General features: G+C 49.8%; 1 protein-coding gene across 2 annotated transcripts in view; it reads right to left on the bottom strand.

The window, feature by feature from the left end:
- The window catches only part of nme7 (NME/NM23 family member 7), a 52,802-nt gene that overhangs the window by 260 nt on the left and 33,161 nt on the right, over window positions 1-19,381 (bottom strand). For both annotated transcript variants that reach the window (XM_061225559.1, XM_061225560.1), the window contains exons 9-11: window positions 18,452-18,520; window positions 14,956-15,057; window positions 463-570 (exon numbers count right to left, since the gene is read on the bottom strand). In XM_061225559.1, the coding sequence (XP_061081543.1) occupies window positions 463-570; window positions 14,956-15,057; window positions 18,452-18,520 (279 nt within the window). The remainder of the gene's footprint in view (window positions 1-462; window positions 571-14,955; window positions 15,058-18,451; window positions 18,521-19,381) is intronic.

Here is a 19,381-nt window from a genome sequence, read left to right as displayed (position 1 = left end):
TCAAACATTTCTGTACAAAGTGTTTATAACCTACACAATGCAAAACATACTTTAAGGTTGAATATTCTGCGGAAGGCGGTGCACCTTCCCTGTGTAAGGAACAGACCAGCTCTCAAAAGCATGATGTTGAAATCAGCAACTCTCTTTTTTAACTGAAGGGAAAAAGCAGTAGTGGATTCTGTGTTGTAATTTGCTACAAGCAGTATTGAGGGAAACTGCACGACAGTCCAAACGCATAATCAACAAAAAAAAAAACGTCCTAGCAACGTTAACGCTTTTGGACTGTCGTGCAGTTTCCAGTAATACTGACTTATCGTCCGAGAGATTCTTATCAGAGACCAATATCAATATCTCGCAACAATATAATATTTTAGGAGGCACAGCTACTGATATCTACGTCGGCATTTCCTAAAACGATACAACACAAAGTTAATATGGCGCGAATGACACGCCTGGCGGTACCTCCAGCACGCTGTCTTCCGGGAGGTCGGAGCAGTGGACGCCGTTCTGCACCCTGTTTCTGCCGAAGCGGGCGCGCAGGGTGTCCGGCCGGAGGTGACGGGCCAGTTCCTGTTTAAAAAAAAACAAAAAACACAGGAAATGAGCGCAACGTTTACAACACCGCTCATAGCGGTCGCTACTGGCAACGGACAGCAGTAAGAGTCCTGGGGACACAAAACAAAAGGAAAACATCCTCAGAAAGCCCCCCGGGGGGGCCGGGGGGGCGTGACGCAGAGCCGCGTGGAGTGCTCCGGCGTCTCCAGGCCCGCCCCAGAGACTCGATTCCCGCCGCAGCAGGGGAGCCGCGCGCCGTGGCCCAGCCCGGCTCAGGGTTCTGCTCAGGGTTCTGCTCAGGACTCTGCTCAGGGTTCTGCTCAGGGTTCTGCTCAGAACCCTGCTCAGGGTTCTGCTCAGGGTTCTGCTCAGAACCCTGCTCAGGGTTCTGCTCAGGGTTCTGCTCAGGGTTCTGCTCAGAACCCTGCTCAGGGTTCTGCTCAGGGTTCTGCTCAGGGCTCTGCTCAGGGTTCTGCTCAGGGTTCTGCTCAGAACCCTGCTCAGGACTCTGCTCAGGGTTCTGCTCAGGGTTCTGCTCAGGACTCTGCTCAGGGTTCTGCTCAGGGTTCTGCTCAGGACTCTGCTCAGGGTTCTGCTCAGGGTTCTGCTCAGGCCATTATGCAGCAACGCGTCGGGAGGAGGCAAAACGACGCTCCCATAAATCTGAAAGGAAAACCTATACAGTGAAGACGGTCGTTTCTTGAGAGGCAGAGAGAGGTCGGACTGATGGGACACAGTAAGAGGTCAGGGCAGTTGTGTTTCCCTGCATTGTTAGCGGTAATGAAAGGTGTGCTGACAGGTATCTCTCTCTCTCATGTTCAGGCCGCTGTGCGTGATGATCGTCACAGAGCAGTAGGACTGGAACCTGGGGCTTCGCTAACAAACACAAGTGTTTGTTTTCGGTGGCCGTTCGGGGGGGGGGGTGGGGGGGGTGGTTGATCTCGACAGCTGAAAACGCTGTTCATATTTATTCCCATTTGCGATGCAAAGCGCCGGGGCCTGGTGGCCCCCCGGGCGGGGCACGTCCGCCCCCTGACACGCGCTCATCCAGGCCGAGGGGCACGGGCGTGGCGCTCACTCAAACGCTCCGGGGTCAGGATCAGCGTCATTGTCGCTGCACGTGCTGCAGCCAGGACAATGAAACGGGAGGGGCCAGAAGCACAAACAGTAACTGAAGTGCAGTGATAACACCGCATTGTATTATGGCAGCGATATTATTATGATGTTAACAATAATAGTAGCATCGCAATACATTGCATAAATTGTATAGAATTACAGATCTGGTGTTACGGCGGGGTTTGAGCAGCGCTCGGTGGGGTGAGGAGTTTTGAAAGGAGAACCTCGCCGTCCTGAACTCTTCCCCGGGCTCAGAGTCATCATCACGTGTTTAAAGGGCTGAAAGGACCTGGAAGTGCTCCGGCGCTCCCTAAACGTCTGCTCAGAGACAGCGGCAGGAGGGCCGGGAACCTGATCCTGAAGGGGGCGGGGGACGGGGGCGGGGGTGCCTGTTCCACTCTGCCCTGGGTCAAATGCAAAAGGTCACAAAAGAAAAAAAAAGGACAGTCCCTTGGCAACCGGGCCCCTCCACCCTCCTCCTCCTCCTCCTCCTCCTCCTCCTAGCCCTTGTATAGGCCACACAAACCAGCCAAGCCAGGAGTCTACAGTAATGAAGTAAAGAGTCTACAGTAATGAAGTAAATCCTTCATCGGCTCCCGGTTTGCTTACCCACGACGGGCCACACACACACACACACACACACACACACACACACACCCCCACACACACACACACACACACACACACACCCCCACCCCCACACACACACACACCCCCACACACACCCACACACCCCCACACACACCCCCCCCCCCCCCACACACACACACACACACACACACACCCCCACACACACACACACACACACACACACAAACACACACACCCCCACACACACACACACACACACACACACCCCCCCACACACACACACACACACACACACACACACACACACACACACCCACTCACACACCCACCCACCCACACACACACACACCCACACCCACACACACACACCCACCCACCCACACACACACACACACACACACACACCCCCCCACACACACACACACACACACCCACTCACACACCCACCCACCCACACACACACACACCCACACCCACACACACACACCCCCACACACCCACCCACACACACACACACACACACACACACACCCCCACACACCCACCCACACACACACACACACACACACACACACACACACACAGCGGTGGGGCGTAGGCCCGTGAGACCACACCTCACGCTCAGAACCCCGCCGCCGTCCCGTAATGACGGCTGTGCAGCCGCAGTCGTCCCAAAACAGCGTTTAGGAGTCTGAGGAGCCTGAGAGGGGGCGGGGGATTACACCCCAGCGCACCGAAAACACTCACTTTCATACCGCAGCTCACCGCCCTGTCATTACGCCGCCCATCGCCGACAGGCGAGAGCCGTCCCTCACCACCGCGCTAGACCTCCACAGCGGAGACGCGTCAAACGCCACACGGCTGTTCCTGTTCGGGGTGTCCGTGCGTACCCACAATGCCCGGTTCTTCCATTGATCGGAAGAACAAAAAGGTAGTTCTTCTTCCTTTGCATTATATGTTCCTCTGGCATTGTTAGAGGGACTGGGGGGAGAATGCGCAGCAGGATCGGGTTTTCTTGTAAGAATGGAGCCGTGTTAGATTTTGAGCTACGGCGTGAGGTTGAGCCAGAGTGTCTTTACGACGCCGATAAGGAGAGAGAGAGAGAGACACCCTCTTTGTGCTCGCCTTGGTTTACGACTCTCCGCCCGACAAACTCGGACGGCCGCAGACTGCCAAATCAAACTCCAACTCAACACGCCGAGCCGGCCCTGCCAGTCCTCCCGGCTATCGGGTCCCGTTTGGCAGTCCGCTGGGATAACTGGTCATGCAAAGCAGCGCATCGCGGACGACTTATCCAGAACGCATGCAAAAAACGGGCGTACAGGAGGCCTGCCCTGCGAGCAGACTGGGCGGAGCCCTCAGGTTGCCGTGGTATCCAGAGCGGGGGAATTAAGCTGAGATCTTCGCTCTTGCACTGAGAGCACCCAAAGAGCTGAGACTGTAATAGCATCAGCCGCCCAAACGATGGCCTGAGGCCTGAGGGGGGGAGTCCCCCCGCACACCAGAACCGTCTCTGTTTCTGCAGATAAGCCGCCATGACAGTCGATTCCTCTTCCTCCCCTCCACACCCTTCCTGTTTGGCCTGGTGAAGTCTGCTCATTAACCCCTTACGGACCAACGCGCCCGATCGTAAACCCGCAGAACGGCCTAGGACTCACAACGCACTTCAACGCTCACGGCGATCAAACACAACGCTGGCGTCGCATCCGTCAATTAAGGGAGATGTAACGTGCAGGTCGCATCCGCCCATAAGGGGTTACGCACAATGCCAAAGACGCCCATGGCTGTCTCCTGTGTCTTGAGGGGTTTACAGGAATGCCTGTGCAGATGTTTGACAAATCCAGACCGGAATCCTGGGACGCTGCTTTGCTGGAACTGCCCGGAACAGTCGCAACCGTTTCCCTCTCCTTCCGGTGACACAAACGGCCATTCCCTGTTCGACATCGCAGTAAGCAGCATTCCTAAGAGGCCCTTCCATGTAAAATACACGATGTCTTCAGGCACTCTCCGTTAGCTACGCTGGTCAGCAGCGTCCGTTTTATCATTGGATTTTGAATTATTCAATTAAATATTACAACGCTGTACTTCTCTGTTGCTCAAATCACGGTCCTCGAGGGCTGAGAGGCTTTCCACCCTCCCTTTACCTGGGAGTCAGGTGTGAAGACAGTCTGGCCGATCAGCAGCACTAATTGTTCAGGTAATTACCAGGGTGAAAAGAAATCCAGGACCAGATCTGGATTTGAGTGTCCATGCTTTGGACGTTGTTGTCGTGTGCATATCTGGTAGTTTGGATAATGATGAGTCTTCCTGAGATGCGTCATTTCTGTGATACAACTGCAGTCCTGCTACAACAGGTTCAGGTACGAAGCTCTTCTTGTGTTGTTAGTACAAGTTGCTTATCATGAAGGACTTTGCTGTTCTCTTTATTTAGAAAGAAATGAGAGGATATAGACTTTAAGGAACCCTAAGCCGCCGTTTTCAGAAATAATTATTCGGAACAGAATTCAGAATTATACGCGTTCCTAATGCACAAAAATATAAAAATGTTAAAAATCGGCATTATAGTCATTTAATTTTCACTCACCAGCGGTCATTCATTCATTAACCCAGCCAGGCAGTCAAAGCCAAACAGCATTTACACACCGACACATGCCGCATAATACACATGCCACATGATACACACGCCACTGCTATCGCCTGTGATCACCCCCCCCTCCTCACCAACTGCAGATAGAGCGTCAGTACGATGACACACTGACGTCACGCGGCTACAGTGAGGGGAACAAACAGCTCTTGACCTCACCGTAGTCCCCCCCTCCACACTGTTTGCCGACTATCGCTGCCAAACAACAGCTCCGACGGGCACATTCCCGTACTCTCCCTCCCTCTGCGGCCCGAGAAGGTTCCGGACCTCGGGGGGCGACATGGCTCAGGCAGTAAGAGCAGTCGTCTCATTGGCTCAGGCAGTAAGAGCAGTCGTCTCATTGGCTCAGGCAGTAAGAGCAGTCGTCTCATTGGCTCAGGCAGTAAGAGCAGTCGTCTCATTGGCTCAGGCCGTAAGAGCAGTCGTCTCATTGGCTCAGGCAGTAAGAGCAGTCATCTCATTGGCTCAGGCAGTAAGAGCAGTCGTCTCATTGGCTCAGGCAGTAAGAGCAGTCGTCGGTTGCCAGTTCGATCCCCACCTGGGCTGTGTCGAAGTGATTCTGAGCAAGACACCTAACCCCCAAATGCTCCTGACGAGCTGGTGGTGCCATGGGTGAATGAGGCGCTATATAAATGCCAACCATTTACCATTTACTTGCAAACCAGAAGCACATAATACCAGCTGCTTAGGGCAACGTGTAACTGGCGATTGTCACCCATACAGTACAGTATCACAATCTAGGGGCCCCTGCTGGTCCATCGGGCACCCAGGGAGACCATACTTAAGCCGCATATGAAAAGTCCTCCTCTGACTCCACTCTACACAAACTTAGCTGAAGTCTGCGGTCTGCGGTCTGCGGTCTGAAAAGAAGCAGCGGGCGACACTGTGCGTTTTGGAGGAGAACTGTGGACCTCGTCACTCTCCCAAATCTCCAATGGGGTTCACGCATGGACACAGCTGAGACATTATCCATTATAATACAGAATTTCCTTTAGATCCATTTAGGTAATTGAGTTTAGGACTGAATTCTAAATAACAAAAGACAGCAATTAATGACATGCACATAAAATACGTCAGCATGTAGTAAACAAATTATGAATACTCAAGATATACATTAAGATTTGCTCATGTTCATTATAACATTGAAAATAAATTACCCGAATGTTAATGCACTGAATTACTGTACATTTTAAGTTCAATATTTGTCTTTGACAATCAAGTCAACATTTTTTTGTTCTTGAATGATTTTACTGTTACTTTACCGCCATTTAACACATGCTATTTGTTCAGAGACCTACAATGCAAACACGGCTGCAGAGATCCGGGACCAAAGTGCAGAACTTCCTTAGATGGAGAAAACACAGTCCCAGGAGAGACAGCAAGTTCAAGAAGCGCAGACTCCAATGACAGCTCATCAACAACCTTAATGAAAATGAGAACACAACAACCCATATGTGCACTAAACTGTACCAAACAAATTGCAGCAAATAAACAAATTATTCAGGGGTTAGTGCTAGCCCAAATGCTAGCAAATTTTGTTAGAGTGGCAAAAAAAATAAACATATTGACAAAGAAGAGGGTCAGAGAACTGCGGCAATAAAATTTTTAACAAGGTGCAACAGCTTACAGCCTTTCACTTGTAAACCAATGCGCTGCCAAATAAACCCCACGGTGCAAAATTATAGCTGTCATTGCATAAGAGGAACAGAAAGCCTTTTCTTCAATGTTATTTCCAAAGTAGGGGAGGCAACTGGAACATGCTGTATTTGATTATAAATACACGCACTGCATGTGCCCTGTTTCTGCCGAAAGCCAGAAAATAGGCCTAGTTTTAAAATAAGCCTCCCGTAAAGTTAAAAAAATCCCTGCCCTGTCATTCACCTCCCTTTCTGCGGGGAGAAACGACGACCGGCTGCTCATGGCAATGAGGACGGACACGAGCGGAGAGAAGGCGAGGGCATCTCGTCAGGACGCGATTGTGCCGATGCTCACCTTCAGGGCGAACACTGACACCTTAGAGGCTGGCGCTCTGATAAATCTGGCTCTACGCTCGTCTGGCTCCGGTTCGGAATGTTTTTCTTGAATGGAAGCGGGAGCTGAATGTGGATGTGTGACAGCCAGCTTCCACATTTAGCACGCCAGGCCACGGAGACTCGGCACTTCCTGCCTGGATTAGTCTCGCCCCGCGAGGAGGCCGGGGAGATCCTGGCCCCCGTGTCTGTGTTCGGCGGCCTGGGCGGTTAGCCCCGGCTAACAGTGGCATTTTGCTTCCGCCCGTGTGTCAGGACACATCACACGACTGAGGTCTGCCTCGTGACCGGGGAGGGCCAGAGCACTACAGCTGGGACAGCCAGAGAGGTGAGGTCTGCCTCGTGAGGGGAGGGCCAGAGCACTGCAGCTGGGACAGCCAGAGAGGAGTCGGCTTACAGCCCACGGCCACCAGATCTTTAGATCCCACAGCTACCAGATCTCTAGATCCCACAGCTACCAGATCTCTAGATCCCACAGCTACCAGATCTCTAGATCCCACAGCTACCAGATCTCTAGATCACACAGCCAGTAGATCTCTAGATCACACAGCTACCAGATCTCTAGATCACACAGCCAGTAGATCTCTAGATCCCACAGCTACCAGATCTCTAGATCACACAGCCAGTAGATCTCCAGATCCCATAGCCACCAGATCTCTAGATCCCACAGCCAGTAGATCTCTACATCCCACAGCTGCCAGATCTCTACATCCCACAGCCAGTAGATCTCTAGATCCCAAAGCCACCAGATCTCTAGTTTCCACAGCCAAAAGATCTCAAGAGGCCCCAAAGACCCCACCCCTGAAAAAAAAGGATACACGCCTTACATGTAAATAAATGTATGGTGCAGCATGACAGTGATTTCTGATTAACTAGAAAGGAGCCGTCTTCACTTAACAGTGCCGTAAGGCAGTAGGTGTAAAGAAGCTGGCTAATCTGTCAGAGGATGGCATCTGCGTGTGATTAATTATTTACGCCTGAGGCTGTCGAGAGAAAATTTGATCCGCAGGGGTGTTCACACTTTAGGCATTTGCGAAGTATCCATTTTCCCTCAGAGCTACACGTGACATGTGAGTTTTAAGCACTGTTAGAACAGCGTGAGCTTTGACTGACAACCTAAAAACAGTTCAGACATGGACACGATCCATAAAGTCGGACTAGATTCAATACACCTGCAATTCCTGTAACGGTTCCCCTGAAATAGCATCGCAAACGTTATTCTGAGCAAAGAATTCAATCTGCCAAAGAAGCATTGAACAAGGAACATTTGTTTGCCTTTCCGAGTTGAGTTAAGTAGAGCACGAAGCGCACTGTCGGTTAATTTCCAGGCGTATGCGGATCCTGCCGTTGGCAGCTGGTAGACTGAGCAATTAGATGAAGTGGTGCTCTGGACGTGATGGAGGTTGTTGCAGTGATGAGGTGGGACTAATCACACAACTGAACATTACAAATCGGCAGAGAAAAGAAGACGCTCTCCCCACAGCCCTTCCACAATCATTCAGGAAGAGATTCACTGGCTGCTTTCTGGAAAACGGCTAAAAACTCATGTTTTCATACTCGTCTTTGATATGAAATTCATATAAAAACCTTCCCTCCCTTTGTTTCAGAAGTCCGGATGCACGTATCCTGACTGTGACTTGTGACTGTAAACAACTCCAGCCTTGCAGCGGTACACAACCAGCTCTTGTTGTCTTTACTTACCATAATGAAATGTACTCCCGTAAGTTGCTCTGGCTAAAAGAACCTGCTAAATGACAGAACAGCACATTGTAAAACCGTAATAGGTCTTCACAGAATTAAATCAAGTGCGGCTACTTCTCTCAGAGATACCATTAGTGGCGAACGGAGGAGTAAATCAAATATAATACAGAGTGGCAACGCTTAACACGCCGCCAGTCGCGTAATTGAAAAATGTAAGGCCATTATTTCTCAGACTGGAGTCTCTCCCGGGGCTGCCGAGGCTACATATCTCAGGGATCTTCCTGTTCCCGACGGACGGAAGAACTCACTGACCCGGAGCGTAATGGAATCCAGACCGAAGGCCCGGGTGCGTGTGGATAACATCTTCAGCGTCCAGTGCAGCTCACAGGTCTTTACTGAGCAGCGCGGAGGACCTTCAGAACCGCCGTGACACCGCGGCGCCGTTCGGACCTACCCACCGGGTCCTGTGCCCGGTCCCCCAATACTGCAGTCTGAGATCACACCTGAGCCTGTTTCCTAACAGCCTGCCGTGAGAGCAAGCCAAGACAACTGGCTCACACCAACACGATTCAGGGGAAAAAAAAAAAAGCCACAAACGTGAAATAGGATAATGAAATGGCAGGTGGTAGGCGATTCGAATTAAGTATCATTTGGGGAAACATTAAGTTCAAAATTCTAATATTTAGAATTCACAAAACTCCCCAACTCCACTCAGAAGCTCCTTGTGCGAGCGCAGACTGAAACGTGTCTTTGCCAATATTTTCCATGATGCACTGGCTGGTTTTCACTGCCGTATTGGCAGGCCGTATTGAATTTTCTATCACTTATGTAGTCAGAATGGGTTCGGGCTACACGCCCAAGCAGTGTGATGGGTTTTCTCACTCGCTTCTAAGAAAGTTTAGAAGCCCTTTGAATATGATTATATGGCATTCAGTTGCACTAGTGCCAAGACTTGTAGCACTTAATGGAAGAAATGACCATCCTCGCAGAGACAATGGCCCATAAAAGCTGCCTTCCACAGTCATATACAACGTTTAACAGTGTTTCACCCCAGATATTAAAGTAGCCAGAGGTTGAAGTATTGTGAAATAAGATACTCAGGTGTTTACCTACTGATGTAGATCAGTTGCAACAACAACAATATAGACTCAGTATCATCAGTTTCAAAAGCTTGTGGCCTATGCTCTTGACACCATTTCTCCCAATCAGACTTTGATATTGCAACTGCAATCCACATTGAGGCCCCTCTCGGAAAGTAAGTCATGATAAGGAAGATATCTTACATAAGATAAGACCGATTCTCGTACTGTAAAGCTTGGGTAGAAGATAGCCAGACAGACAGATTTCCGTTCCGAAAATGCAGATAGATCTTGGCGAGGTATGTTAACGTAGACGATGGGTGCATTTTAAATAAAAAGTTAACCAAGTTGAGACGTGCACTGGAACTGTGTTTCATATTTTCATGGGGTATTGATCCCTGGAGTCTGTTATGGATCTCACACAGCTACTGGGATCTGCAGGTCAATGACTATCATTGTGATAATGATATCTGTAGTTTTTTCATATTTGTATTTGTATTTTATATCAATGTATCCACAATTTTCACACGCACACGCACACACACACACACACGCATGCACACACGCATGCACACACAGGGGTATGAGTGCAGTACAGACCCCTGGGAGATTTATAGGTTTCTAAGTGTCACACATGTTCATCAGACCACTGTGAGAGCAAGAGATAGAGACAGAGAAAGGGGGAGAGAGAGAGTGAGTGAGTGAGGGACCGAAGGAGAGAGAAAAAGAAAGAAAAGAGGAGGGGAGAGACTGAGTGAGTGAGGGAGGGAGGGAGAGATGGAAAAAGAGAGAGAAAGAGAGGGATAGGGGAGAGAGAGAGTGAGGGAGAGATGGAAAATGAGAGATTAGAGAGCGATAGGGGAGAGACAGCGTGAGTGAGTGAGAGAGAAAGGGAGAGAGACAGAAAGATAGAGAGAGATAGAGGAGAGAATATGTGAGTAAGAGAAGAAGAGCTAGAAAGAGGGAGGGAGAGAGAGAGCAAGAGAGAATGAGAGGGAGAGAGAGAGAGGGAGAGGGAGGGAGGGAGGGAGGGAGGGAGAGGGAGAGAGAAGTCAGAGAAGTGTGTTCTGCTCTTGTCATGGTGACAGTCCATTAGCATGCCATTCCAGTTGCCCAGGCTCTGCCGGTGGGAGGGGGGTGGGCTCAGGGCACAGCCCACTGTGTGCCCAGGCTCTGCCGGTGGGAGGGGGGCGGGCTCAGGGCACAGCCCACTGTGTGCCCAGGCTCTGCCGGTGGGAGGGGGGCGGGCTCAGGGAACAGCCCACTGTGTGCCCAGGCTCTGCCGGTGGGAGGGGGGCGGGCGGGCTCAGGGCACAGCCCACTGTGTGCCCAGGCTCTGCCGGTGGGAGGGGGGCGGGCTCAGGGCACAGCCCACTGTGTGCCCAGGCTCTGCCGGTGGGAGGGGGGCGGGCTCAGGGCACAGCCCACTGTGTGCCCAGGCTCTGCCGGTGGGAGGGGGGCGGGCTCAGGGAACAGCCCACTGTGTGCCCAGGCTCTGCCGGTTGGAGGGGGGCGGGCTCAGGGCACAGCCCACTGTGTGCCCAGGCTCTGCCGGTGGGAGGGGGGCGGGCTCAGGGAACAGCCCACTGTGTGCCCAGGCTCTGCCGGTGGGAGGGGGGCGGGCTCAGGGCACAGCCCACTGTGTGCCCAGGCTCTGCCGGTGGGAGGGGGGCGGGCTCAGGGAACAGCCCACTGAGCTTTACTGCACTGAGATCCTGCCACTAGTCACAGTCCTGATTGACCAATCACATCTGACCTCCACTAGGAGACCAGACCCAGCACCCAAGTGCACAGCAGGCTGGAGCCATTTTGGGGCATTTCACAAAAGGCTAAAAAGCATTTCACACACAGAAATTGTGTGTCAAAATAATATGTATACATATGTATATTGAGTAGATTATACTTAATATAAGTATGATATACATGCAATTTAGAATGGACAGTCTCTGCCTCATGCATGTCCATGCAAGTAATAAAATGAGTATTTTAAAGACATGTTTCTGCCTCAGAGCATGAAATCAAGACACCTTTAAATAATTAATATTTCTGATCAACATAACACTCCACACTGCAAGAGCAAAAGTGGGTTATGTTGATTGAAAACAGGAGTTCCTCTATGCAAGAGCCAAAAAGTGTGATGCTTTCAGGCTGAGGAAACTACTCAAGCACGGTGAATACTTATTTACAAGGCACAACATGTCAAATGTAAGAAACTCTTCTAGATACGGGTGTAACCATGTAAACTTACTACATATGATTTCTCTCAGTACAGTACAAATGAGTGATTTTTTCCACCAAAGGGTAGGAAAAAAAATGAAACGTGAATAGTTTATCACAAACTAAAGACGCAGAAAAAAATTATTAACAAGACCCTGTGTCACTTTGCCCGAGTTAATGTCAGAAAGAAGGCACACTTTAACCCCTTATGGCCGGATGCGACCCGCGCATTGCATCTCCCGTAACAGACGGAAGCATCTCTTTTAACAACGATCAAAGCGTTGCATTTGATCATACGACCGTTTTTCAAGAGCGTCGAAAATGCATTGCGATTCCGAGGCCTTTCTGTGGGTTTTCTGTAGGCTGCCTTAGCCCATAATGGGTTAAAACGACGGAGGGTCAATCACGAAGAAAGCAGTCCGCCCCATCGGGCCGAAGTCCCTTCCATTATCACACCTGTCTTCAGAGGGCGATGAACCGCGTTCTCAAGGACTCACACCTTTATCTTACGTAAGGGCGCACGAGACCTAACAGGTGAGCACTGCATCCTGTTCAGTCCATTGCACCGGCTTAGGCCATTACCTTACATTATAAACATTTGGCAGGCGCTCTTATCCAGAGCGGAGACAATCCTCCCCTGGAGCAATGCAGGGTTAAGGGCCTTGCTCAAGGGCCCAACAGCTGTGTGGATGTTATTGTGGCTACACTGGGATTCGAACCACCGACCTTGCGTGTCCCAGTCATTTACCGTAACCCCTACGCTACAGGCCCAGCCATGGAGAGCCAGGAGGACAGAAACGGTGGAGCGGCAGTTCCTACGCGTCCCGTGACGGATTAGGCAGGCCCTTCCTCTGCATTACACAGTGAGGCCCATACAGACGCTGACATAGCACGCATGCTTTCAGAAAGAGCTCCAGCTCCAGTTACAAGTGTACGTTTCAGGAGGTCCGAGTGGCTAACAAAGCCGGTCTTCAAGAGGAGGACTATTCTTACCTCGCAGGGAAAGAAAAACCGATGACTCATCATCTTTCCCTTCGCAGCCGAATACAGAGCACACCGTTTATTTCTTCAAAGATTGGAGAGAGGAGGGAGAAAAAAAAAAAAAAAAAAAGGCTGCCCGTGTTTTAGAATTAGCCTCAGCTCACACTCAAAAACCGTTACGGTTTATCGAGCTCTCCGGACTCGTCGTGCGGTGAAACTTTGCTCGCCGACAGCAGACAGTTGGGCGATCACCGAGGCATACTTTGCAGAAACTGAACAGCAGACGCGCTCCATTAGACGCAGATATAGGCAAGCTGTCCACAAAGGCTCCATTGTGGCCTGGCGGATGACATCAGCGACAGCATCAACATAATTACTGTTTCGATAGCTGCATTTACCAGATCCTCTCATCTCCATGTTGCCCCAACAACTTATAATCATTTTCTTTCCAGGCCCAGATATTGACAGCACCTAAAGGCGGCGTGCTTATGGTATTCAGAGAAGCACTTTCAAACAAAAGGAAGTGAAACATGAAGGAGGAGTGTCATGAAAGTTTTTCAGTGTTTTTCAGTTCAGTAGCTCATATTCTCTTTAGCGAATGAACATGATGACCAACCGGTCCACTACAGGCACATCACAGACTGCAGCTGTGGGGAGAAAAAGGTTTTCTGCATTTTCATCCATAAATGTTAGGCCCTTCTCATTCACAGCGAAGGACGATGCTCTCTGTGGGAGCGGGATATTGAGTGAATGCACAGTCTGTGCCAGGGATCATCAAATCAGGCCATCGAATCCAAATCCAAATTCTTTTCTCCTGGGTAATAAGAAGAAGAAGATATACTTTATTGAACCTTGTGCGGTTATTCGTCCTCTGCATTTGACCCATCCTAGTGACTTAGAAGCAGGATGCAGCCACTGTGCCGTGCCCAGGGAGCTATGTGGGGTTAAACAGCTGTGTGGATCTTATCGTGGCTATATCGGGGCTTGAACCACCAACCTTCAGGGCCCCAGTCATGTACCTTAGCCCCTATACCGCAGACTGCCCATAGAGACGTTCCAGATATGTTCCAAAAAGTTCCAGAACATTCTAATTAACTGAACAATTAGTGCTACTGATTGGTCAGACTGCCTTCACACCTGACTCACAGGTAAAGGGAGGGTGGGAAAGCAGCAGTTCTCAGGGAGTGATCTGATGAGCCCTGTCTGAGGCAGACTCATCCTCCTCATGATGGAGCTGCTCTGTGCTGAACAGGAGCTTCTCAGGGAAAGGACTGACGCTGGACACTGCAGGGGTTTGAGCTGGACATTGGGACAGACTGGGAGAGACTGGGAGAGACTGGGACAGACTGGGACAGCTGCACCCCGTACGCTGTGGTGATGGGCGGTTGCCCTTGCCGCGGGCTCTCAGGAGCTGAACCCTTCTGTGTGAATCATGGGCTGCAGACACAGCAGTGCTGATTACTTTACACCGAAGAGTCTGGCAACCCCACAATCAAAGGTGCAGGGGGAAAAAAGTGGTAAATCTTCAGGATCACGTCAGCATGATCAAATGATTATATCATTTATTGCGAGACGCAAACACGCAAGTGACTGAAAAGGTTTTCTAGCCTTATCAGTGTTTTTTTTTGGAAAGATAAATAAAGTAAACTTAATGCTTTTGTAATTTGTGGGTAAACTTGGAAACTAAATTTAAATTTTTACTGTAGGCCAGTACAAGCACATGCATTCACACAGAGGGGTCTGAGGCCCAGGTGAAATGTATAGATCTCTAATGTGAGTTCTAAATGCACACACACACACATATGCACACACACGTGAATACCCATGCACACAAACACGTTAACACACACACACACACATACACACGTGAATACACACACACAAACAAACACACACACACACATACAAACACACACACACACGTGAATACACACACACACACACACATACAAACACACACACACACGTGAATACACACACACACACACACACACACACACACACACACACACACACAGGGAGGCTCTAGGTAACCACTCACAGGGTCAGCAGGTCCGCAGTATTCCCGAAACGTCCTTGAAGTCTCGGTTCCCCGGATCTCCAGCGCCATGCAGGGCCCTGAGCTGAGCTCAGACACCATGTTCTGCCAGGAAGCGCAGAGGAGAAAAGCCTTTCATTATTTATTTTCAGCAGGCAGCCTGTGACAATGAAGAGGCCCATTGTTCCAGGAAGCAGACAACAGTAACACAACCAAGCAGCTCTGTGGCTTTACGCGCTTCAAGTTCCAGGCTGTTTTTTAAAAAAAAATAAGAGAACAGAGGAAACAACCGTCTCCATTGTGCTCAGAGTACCAATACCACTCCTAAACGACTTTAAATAAGATTCCCCTGTCAGGGGATAATGATCTGGGACTATATGGGACAGTCTAAACCACTGTGGCATTGCAATTTGCTGCAGCGCAAGACAATACAGCATGTCAAAATAAAAAGAGCATAAGTGGTAGTGTGGGAGATTACACTCTGACATTGAGATGAAGTGGTCCTTACAGCCACCAGCTTAACAATGATGTTTACATTCTGCAAGCAAACTGAGACACAATAACAGAGCAGCAAGGCCTGTCCTGTGTCCCTTAAGCCCTCTATGGGGGACATCTAGGGCCGGTTTCACAGACGCCGACTAAGCTTAGCCCTGGGCTTAACTTTATGTGGAGGACCACCGTTCAAAGTTGAATTCTGTCTAGGACTGGTCTTAATCCGTGTCTGTGAAACCGAAACCGGCCCCTAGTCATAGGCCAAGGGCCACCACTGTAAACCCCCCCCACCCCCCCTTCCCAAAACAAAAAGTACATGTACAATTATTTCATAAAAACAAGATACAGGAGAAGACACACTGGCCCCACGCTGACTCATCCAGGCCGTTATTGAATCAACTCAGCGTGAGCAGGATAAACACTACGAGCAAGTTAACAAAACAAACACTCCGGGAGTAAGCGGAGCAGATTTCTGGCCCTGGTCTTCAGCCCGGCGTACTGTAAATACAGCCAGCTTAGCCTGCAACGTGTCCGTACTTTACACAACACCAGCAGCACGAGTAGCAGGGAACAGGCTCACAGTGACGCTCTCTGGATCTAGCCAAAGCCTAGTTTAAGTTTAAACCGCGCAACACGGCGAACGAATACGAGCGATACGTTTGGAATACGTCTCTCCCTCTCCACCGCAGCTGGTGTGTGGTGAGGGTTCTGTCACAAAATGGCTGCCGTTACAACACCCAGGTGGGTGCTGCGCATCGGTGGTGGTTGAGGCGAGTTTCCCCCCTCATCACTGCAAAGCACTTTCGGCGTCGAGAAAAGCGCTATATCAATGCAATGATCTAATATCTGGTGGGGAAATAACTGAATCTGTCAGGACTGTCACGGCTCGGACGGATTTGAACAAATTGAACAGCACTGTCCGCGGGACACAGGGCAGGAAACACAAGTAAATTGGGCCGGTGGCTGGGTCTCAGCTGCACAATGGGAGCAGTGTTTACAGTGATTGGGGGAGAGGGGGGGGGGATGCAGCCCTTTTCGATAATAGGCACAGGTGACCACACAGGGCTTTCATCACCACGCCGTAGAGGACAAAGCCCCGCTGAGGGACGCGCAAAGCCTGCAGAGCAGGTAAACGGAGACGAGCGGGGCTTACGTAAGAGGCGGGATAAACAGGGCTCCTCTGGAGAGAGGGCCGCCGCGTGCGGTCTCCACGGAGACCGTCGCGGCCCGCGGCGTGCGGGGCTGAGTCACGCCGCGAGAGCAGGGCTGTGGGAACCCTGGTCACATGACGAGGGCGGTCCGGCGCCCGCCTCCAGGGTCACGCTCCGCGCATGTGGACATGTAGACATCGCCGAGGCGTTCCGGCGTGAACTCAACGCCGCAGAAACGCTTTAATTAACGGCGAGCAGAGATCGAGCCCTGAATCTCCACAGCGACCGCATCGAGTCGCCAGATTCACACAACGTCTGACATTAAACAGAGACGCCGCCTATAGCTTTGGGGCAGTCATCACGTTGAGCGAGAGGGCAAGGTCTTGGATTTGTGGGGTTCAGGAGCTCACGTTGAGACAGGGCTCCTTCTGTATTTTTTTATTATTATTATTTTTTACAATACAGGGCAATCCACTGAGGAGTCTTAGCTCCAGGACTTTATACCTGAGTAGGTTAACCTTATCAGCTCTGTTAGTGATACGACACATAACCCCCCCCCCCCCCCCCCATGCAAACCGCTAATAAACAAGGACAATCAATCATTCACAGACGCTATTAAGAGTGTACATCCACCTATATCTGCTGCATCAACCGGGGCGATAAACAGTACGATCAAACATTGGCATGCCAACATTTTCCCTGCAGTTGAGGTCAGGTCAGGCCCTCGGAGTACGAGTCCTTGGGCCGCACATACTGTGAACAGATAAGTTCCGATTGAACTCGCAGCAATTATTTAAACAGCAGGTTAAAAAGGCCTTTATGGGAAAGACTTCACACACTTTTCGTCCTCATTAATACGGTATCTTGGGTACAGGGACAAATTTACGGCTTTCATTTTGCTGCCTTAAAAGCCGCGCTCGAGACCTTTAGTCCCTCGCTGCAGCAGCCGTTTGAAGTAGGAGGCGACGGGAGTTTGCATTACAAATCAGATCAGGTAACTAAACAAATAAACGCTCTTCAGAGGAGATCAAAGGCATCATGTAACTGTGTGTGCGTGTGTGTGCGTGTGTGTGTGTGTGTGTGTGTGTTCTTCCATGATAAGCAACATCATTTAAAATTATGTTGGGCCACAAACTGACAACAGCGTGCTCAGCATTTAAGGTTTGTCCACTGTATACATCATCGTTATATATCAGAAGTTGATTGTTGATCGGCGACATTCCCAAAGCTAGCCTAGCCTAGCCTAGCCTAGCACTACGGAGGCGAGCCAGCTCAGCGGGATGCAGACGGCAGACAGGGCCCCCCCCGACACCCCCACGCTCACAAAGCCCAGTCCGGCCCGTATCCGTGTATGGGAAGAAGCACCGTCGTGCTGGTGAATCCTGACATATGACATCACATCACATTAATGGCATTTGGCAGACGCTCTTATCCGGAGCGACGTACAACGAAGTGCATACCCATCGCATTACATTACTGTCGTAACAAGCGCTTTAGCCTGGTAATAAGACAAGAAAGTAGGAAATATTAGCTTGTTTTACGCTATGGTTTGCTTGCCAAGTAAAATTTCCTTACCCTGTCGCCAAATCTCGAAATGAGTCAAACTGCCTTACCTCACTGGCAATATTTTTATTTTATTTTGCAAAAAATAAATAAATAAATAAATTTCAAGTCTGGATATAAGACTAAAATATTTATTTTTGCAGTTTGACGCAGTTGCAGTTTGCACCTGCACTTGTGAGTGACATGCCGATTGCCTATTGCCACTAATTTCCGGATTATTATGCAATATGCGAAGATCTTGCCAATAAACGTCGGAATCGGATGAGACACAGTCCAGTTAACCCAGTACTCACAAGGTATTCCTCCACAACTCCTTTGTAAACCTCCAGGAACTCCTCGGCTGTGGCTCGATCCAGACTGAACTGCAAAGAAAAACAAAAAATAACAGGGTGGATGAGTAACTGCACACGAGCAAAACACTGGTGAGCTCACTGTAATAAACGATGCCTTCCATCAGGACAAAAGGACCTTGGAAACCATTTATTTAGGCTGCCAAAAGAAAAGAAGGCTACTTTATGAAACATTTCCAGACATTTAAGATGGAGAAATGTATAGTCATAGTTACATTTACATTTTAAGTTATTTAACGGAGGCTTTTAATCCAAAGCAATTCATGAGTGAAAAGCATCAAATCTATAAATAGCAAAACACACATGTAGAGAGTAGTTATAACCAAAAACAATAGTCATCATAAGTGCACGATTTATTTTATACAGATATATATTTTTTAAATATAGCTGTATATTAAGAGAAAAAGAAATACAAGGGTCACAGCGTAGCGCAGTCAGAACCCAAACAAGCAAGAAAAGCCTTTGTTCCACAATCAGGCGACCGTCTTCAGGACAGATCTGGCCGTGTCCCGGCTGAAGGGAGAGGTGTGCCGATAGGCAGAGAGCAGCGGACGGCTTGGCCAGTCCGCTCCACTGGGACCCGCACGACTCATCTCCTCACACTGCGAGACAGAGGCCTACCCAGCAACGCCACAGCCACCGTTTCTGCTTCCTGAGTTCACTTGCCTGTTTTATCTCTCTCTCCTATAGTACATGGACACCAGGATTAGTAATACTAGTAGTTGTACAACAACTTGCTGAGTGCTAAAGATTCTATAACAAAAAAATACCTAAGAGAAAAAATCTGACATTAAAATGACAACAAAAAAAAAGGCCAGCAACTTTTCATCAACATCTCTCTGTGGAAGACATCAGGGCCCCCCACGGGACCCG

Source organism: Conger conger, chromosome 17, assembly GCF_963514075.1.
Source record: "Conger conger chromosome 17, fConCon1.1, whole genome shotgun sequence".
Classification (NCBI taxonomy): domain Eukaryota; kingdom Metazoa; phylum Chordata; class Actinopteri; order Anguilliformes; family Congridae; genus Conger; species Conger conger.
Note: the sequence above shows the minus strand (reverse complement) of the source record. Positions and strands in the feature narration are given on the sequence as shown.